Source organism: Sander vitreus, chromosome 9 (genome assembly GCF_031162955.1).
Source record: "Sander vitreus isolate 19-12246 chromosome 9, sanVit1, whole genome shotgun sequence".
NCBI classification, from domain to species: Eukaryota; Metazoa; Chordata; class Actinopteri; order Perciformes; family Percidae; genus Sander; species Sander vitreus.
Genome location: NC_135863.1, coordinates 32,394,405 through 32,400,458, shown reverse-complemented (window position 1 = coordinate 32,400,458; position 6,054 = coordinate 32,394,405). Strand labels below are relative to the sequence as shown.

General features: G+C 39.8%; 1 protein-coding gene across 1 annotated transcript; it reads left to right on the top strand.

The window, feature by feature from the left end:
* The first annotated feature begins 1,416 nt into the window (after window positions 1–1,416).
* On the top strand, window positions 1,417–4,973 carry cltrn (collectrin, amino acid transport regulator). The gene is made up of 6 exons (XM_078258219.1): window positions 1,417–1,532; window positions 1,869–1,927; window positions 2,208–2,293; window positions 2,510–2,626; window positions 4,528–4,722; window positions 4,817–4,973. Exons 1-6 carry the CDS (start codon window positions 1,466–1,468, stop codon window positions 4,917–4,919), a joined length of 627 nt encoding a protein of 208 aa, XP_078114345.1. The 5' UTR covers window positions 1,417–1,465; the 3' UTR covers window positions 4,920–4,973.
* The last annotated feature ends 1,081 nt before the right edge of the window (window positions 4,974–6,054 follow it).

Genomic DNA, 6,054 nt, shown 5'->3' with positions numbered 1-6,054 from the left:
AATGTTCCTATAATGCCTCTGCTGCCATCATCTGTTCAGGAAAATATGTGCAGTCTGTGCTTCTACAGAAAAAGCAATACATGTGAATCAGCCTTCTGCAGAGGCTGAACTGGGAGCAACTGAAAAGCAAAAGAAATGAGTGGAAAGTTTAAAATTGTTATCTAAGTCCATTCTGTTTTTCTTCCTAATCAGACTTATTTCGATAAAAAAAGAACAGCCCAACACAAAACAACGTTGTGTTTTTATTTCATATTTCTTTACTGTAACCAGTCATATAAAAAAAGATGAAGCAGGACTGTGTTAACTGTGTTCACACTGTACTGAAAAGTTGTTTTCATGCTGTTTCAGCCTTGGTGTTGGCTGTTTTATGGGAAAAAACACTCATGACATTTTATGGGATCAACATCTTTTATGATAGGCCATGTGCTCAGTTTAATGTGGTCAACTCTGGATTTTAAATGGTAGACATAGGCTGCTATCATTAGAGAGAGAGAGAGAGAGACACTTGGCAACAGACTTTGCCTCGAGTGCCCTGTGTCAACTTAGTATCTCATAAATGGCTTTGTCAGGCACCCTTCACTACGCAGTACGCAGTGGTTGAACAATTAACCAAATTGTAAGCATGATTGTCAGCACGGAAGGGATGATTAACCTTAAATTGACAAGAATGTTCACTGTGATTTTCTATTGTCTTTTATAGGTTTACCAGCTCAGCTATGGGAGATTGGAGTTATTCAGCACTTTATCGTCTATCTCACATAATAAAGCTATAGGTAAGGCCTGAGCAACATGTTTTAGAAGAGATGGGGAAGTAACCACAACAACTTGTCCTGAAAATCAAGATTTGGCATATTAAAGGAGGCAAAATAACTTAGTCTGACATGTACCAGTACTTTTGGGTCATTGTGTGCTAATTATTTGTGCATACTGTCCACATCCTGTAACCTGTGTCCGAAATCAGTCTTTTGCCCAAGAGGAATGCTGCTCTTATCTTTAACTAATGAGCAGATATGGTTCGATGCTTCACTCTTTCCCAGTCAGTTTGACACAATCTGCGCATTCCTGTTTTCTTGCCACAACAAAAGGGGGAAATATTGCTACTTTAATAATACACACAGCGAATCACACACTGTACTGTGCTGAGTAAATAGAAGCAGACTGAGCTGCAGACTGAGTCTGCAAACATTAGCAAATCTATTTGGCTCCTTGGAGGCTTGAACAAACAGTAGCACCTTCACCGCAGCACCCACTTTACACTTTCCATGTTATGCAGTGTGGGTGGGCTGCCCCAACGCCTTGTTTTAAACAGAGGACTGGCTAGTTGAGGTGTGTCCTGGCTTAACCATTAACCTCAGCGTTAATCCAATGACGTTCCTCTGCTGACCTCCTCAAATCACTAATGTATGGGAGTTTCCATCAAGCCTTTTGTACCATTTGATTATTTTGCTTCTTGTTCTCTGGGGAAATGTTGGAAAAGATCTTAGTCCTGCTTTGTTTGCCATCTGCTTTGGCACAACATCTCTGTACACCAGGTAAGGGACCATACTTAACACCTTACTTTGTTTTCACATTTTATCCCACTAAGATAATGTAGGCAAACATGGGCATTGTTACCATGACGCCAACAGTCGAGATGTATTTCGTTTTGCCTCTCAGGTTTGGAATGTGGCTTCTCATCTGAAACCAAATCGGATTAGACACATAACTCAAACGTTTGCCTCCTAACAATGGCTTACATGTGACTTCAACTATTATTCTAAAATACATGCTGGCTTTCTAGAACTCTATGAGGAAATGAAAAATGAAGCTTACTATATATGAAATGATCCCATCAGTGAATTTAAATATGTTTCATCTTTAAATAAAAGGTGCTTCCGATGGCTACAAAGTCCGACTCAGCATCAAAACTGCTCTGGGAGATCAAGCTGTACGTATACATTTAAATATTCAGCCGCTAAACCATCAAAGCATCAGATCATAAATACAATCTCTTTCATTATGTTATATGCTGTTCTCATACTGTAATCATACTATATTATTCATCATCAACTGATCATTCATGCAAACAGCTACGTTATGCTGACGACTGTCTAGAATACACTCAAAGTGTGTGTGTGACTACTTACAAGGACAAGGTCCATCTGGTGATCAATTAACCATGAAGGTCTTTACTGAAAACAACACATGGTCTGTTGATGTTTTTGCAGTATGTTTGGAATGAGAACGAAATGTTCCTGTTCCAAGCAACTCTGGCTTTTGCTATGAGGACTCACTTCAACAGCCAGATGTATAAGTAAGAAAACCTTTGTGTTCTCTTCTGCGGTTTGGTTTAAGAAACATACAATACAAAGTTCAAGAATACTTCTCTGTGTACATGAAACGGGCACAATACTAAACTATAAAACTGTAATATAATCCCTTTTTTACCGTAATTAAATCAGTGACTCATGGTTTATGAGCATGTTATGACACTGATGTGGTCTTTTATTGTCTCGTGAAACGTCACCAGTGTGTCAAACATCGTCGTGTGTGATGAGACGCCCAGAGTGTCCTTCTGGTTCGTGGTGACGTCACCGCTGGACACTTCAACGCTTGTTAATAGAGAAGATGTAGAGGAGGCTGTCAGGTAATCATGATACAGTGACGCGTTATTATGGATCCCACGTAACTTCTAGGCAAGGCCCGATTGGTTGGGGTTAGGCATTGACCTTGAGTGGTTAAGGTTAGGATTAGGAATGCACCAATCCAGATTTTTGGGGTTCGGCCGAATACCGAATCCCCTGGTTAAGATTCTGCCGAATCTGAAACCGAATACTGAATCCATCGTCTGGTTAACACAAGTTTTTAGCTGTGACTGTCCTTCCTGTAGTTGCTGCATTTTGGCTGCTGTCTGTAGATTCCTTCATGCACAACTCGTATTCTTTCGGATGTTTCATACCAGATGTTGTAACAGCGGTGATGTTGTGTATTGTTCAGGGTCCTCGCCACCACCAGACTAATCAGCATTGTAGATTGAACATGTAGCTGGACTTGAATGGCCTTCTTTTGACTGAAAGTACTGCCAAACAACACCTTTTCTGCTACAGAGTTCCATTTTCACTTTCTCACAGCCTACTGCATTGAATGCTCCACCTACGTAAACACCTTCCCATAATCAACGGTGCCGTCATTACGTCGACCAGTGTAGTGCACGTAGTGCAAGCGTAGGGTTCGGTTTACTGGAAAAAAATTCTAAGGTTAGCCAGAAACCGAACCCCGTCAAAAAGCCCAATATTCGGCCGAATCCGAAGCCGAATCCTGGATTCAGTGCATCCCTGGTTAGGATAGCCAATTAGTCAGGGGATAGGACCTGAACACATCAGGTAACGTTACTTAGCGTAAGCATGGACGCCTGGCCAATCGTAGCGTGTGAATGCTGTTGAAGGGGGACTTGCCTAGAAGTTACGTGGGTTCCATAATAACGCTACAGTGACACTGCTGCTCTTCTTTACTGTAAATCCTCATTTGGAAATGTTATGAGAGGTCCGAGGTCATAAAAAAAAAATGACATTTAGAGTCAATGTTCCATTTAGTGCTTTGGGTTAGTTGGTTGGTTTTGTGTAAAAGTGGAATTGTCTTAATATGTGGGAATCATAGCTGTTACTGTATTACTAGATACTGTAAGTGAAGCTATTTATCGACATTAGCAAGCATACGCTCATAAGCTGTGGCAGCAAAACTACAGGGCTACTGAAAAAAAAGAATGTGTTCGAAGAAGAATATGCATTTTTTTCCATAATAAGGAAATATTTTCCTTAATAATATTTGTAATTCCTAACAAAAAACATGTTGCCCAATACTACATTTCAACAAATCCTTCAACTGACCATACCACTGATAGGACACCTGATAGGAATTTTGATTAAAAAGTGTAGCAATTCTACCCTCCTACATAGTATGAAGGGTCTTATGAATTAGATATTCTGTATGTGTTTTGTAGTTCATGAAACACAGGTAGAATTGGGGACTGTAACCTTAAGTGGAAGAGTTGATGTATAATAAGTGAGGGTCAAAAAGATATTTTGATGGACCTGCAGCACATATGGGAAAACCCACGGCTGTAATGCAGGCTTAATATCAAATGCTATTGAAGATTTGAGTGAAGGGAGTGCTGAGTTGAAAAGCAGCAATCTAAGTTATGCAGGTCAATGTTTGCTGCAACCCTCATCTACCTCACCAACTGTTGGATAGTGACTAAAGTTTTTCCTCAGGCTTTACTGTAGGTGAATTAATTGTTTGGGCACCCATAGTAACTAGGATGCACCCTGGCCTCTTACCTTTAGAAGTTTTCCAGTTTGAAATGGGAGTGGGCCCAAGGACTGAGGACATTGTAGAGTCATTGCATCACTGTTGGTTCTAACTAAATTTAAGCATCCAGGACATTGTTGCATCAAGACATGCACCACAGTTTGACTTGTGACAGACACATTGGCCTGAAAATAGCCAGTATTCACATTTTAAATCCTAACTTTTTTATTTTTCCAATAGAAAGTCCAGGAACCGCATCAACAGTGCCTTTCTGCTAACTGATAAAACTCTGGAGTTCATCGGCATCACTCCTACCCTGGCAGCACCAGTCCTCCCGGACCCCCCCCCGTGGCTCATTGTGTTTGGGGTGGTCATGGGTGCTGTGGGTGCTGGCATAATCATTCTGCTTGTGACCTCTGTGCTCCAAAAGAAACGGTAAGCAGATGTCTGTAGATGAATTATATTTATCATTTTGTAAACGGGATCACTGGGCTTAGTCAGTCTTGTTTCTGTATTCTTCTTCTTCTAGCAAAAAGAACGAGAAAAGTGAAGATGAGGAGGAAAATGGCACTGCGAGTGACGGTGTTTACAACATGTCATTCTCAGACGACGAGCGGTTCACAAAGATGTAAAACTATCGAAACATTTCCACGTAAGCAAAAAATGACTAAGCTGCTCCAGGTGGACTTTTGTTGCACTGTGATATTCAATGAGCAAAATCATTTTAAAGTTGTAATTTCTCAAACATATGTCATTTAAATCATTAAATTTTTTTTTCTTTCTTTAGGGGAGAAAATGTGCTAAACATTTCAATATCTGCTGCCTTAAAAAGAAACAAGCACTTGTAATTGTTTAATGCCTTTCATTTTCCAATTAAATGTGTACATTTTCTGCTTGGGGGGTGATCAATTGAAGATCTGTGTGAGGGTGTGTGTGTGTGTGTGTGTGTGTGTACGCATGTGCGTGTATGGGGATGTTTTGCAAACGCTTACGTCTGTGATCTGCTCTTTGGAAATAAATCTGGTGACTACTTATTTACCCAAATAACAATATATATAATAACAAATGTTTTTTTTTAATTTAGGGAACAGAATGGGATGTAAACCAGCAAGAAACTGGTCCCATGTAGACAAGGGCACATTTCCAACTCATTACAGCCAAATGTGTGTATGTAAAACCATAGTTTGTGATTAAAAAAAAATGATATTTGTAACCCTTTTCATAATATAGAATAATAAATCCTAGATGTATATTTTTCTCATTGAGAACAATTGCTGGGCAGACTGGTTCTGTACTATATTTTCCTAAATTTGATTGATTCTGATGTGATGAAATCAAAATGGTGCCCAGCTGGGATTTCTGCTGCTACGTGCCTACTATTATTTTGTGTGCTGCTATTGTCTTTCTTCTCCCAGACTACAGAGTGACAGTCAGCAGCAGCTGCAGTATTGTAGCAGCGTCGTTAAATTAAATGCTATGCTGCAATAATGCAATTATTGTTTGAATGAACAGTGGTCAAGCTCATGATAAGCACATTTATATGAATGGTTATGAGAGTCAGAACGGCACAGAGATTTGTGTTATCTGTATATGGGACATTTGTTGGCTTTCTTCGGTCAAGATGAGGATCGGATTTTGTGGGTTTCCCCTTGTTTTATGTGAAGAGTGTGTAGACCTGAAGATGTTAACATTTCCAGTAATTCATGAGAACAATAAAGCAACGTTTAGAGGAAAGTCTGACAAATAAACATAGTTTTGTGTAGCAGG

Excerpts from the sequence above, each read along its gene's own strand:
- cltrn (XM_078258219.1), top strand. The coding sequence starts at position 1,466 with ATGTTGGAAAAGATCTTAGTCCTGCTTTGTTTGCCATCTGCTTTGGCA. Across the intron at positions 2,627-4,527 it reads GATGTAGAGGAGGCTGTCAG|AAAGTCCAGGAACCGCATCA; the intron begins GTAATCATGATA and ends TTTTTCCAATAG. Across the intron at positions 4,723-4,816 it reads TCTGTGCTCCAAAAGAAACG|CAAAAAGAACGAGAAAAGTG; the intron begins GTAAGCAGATGT and ends TTCTTCTTCTAG.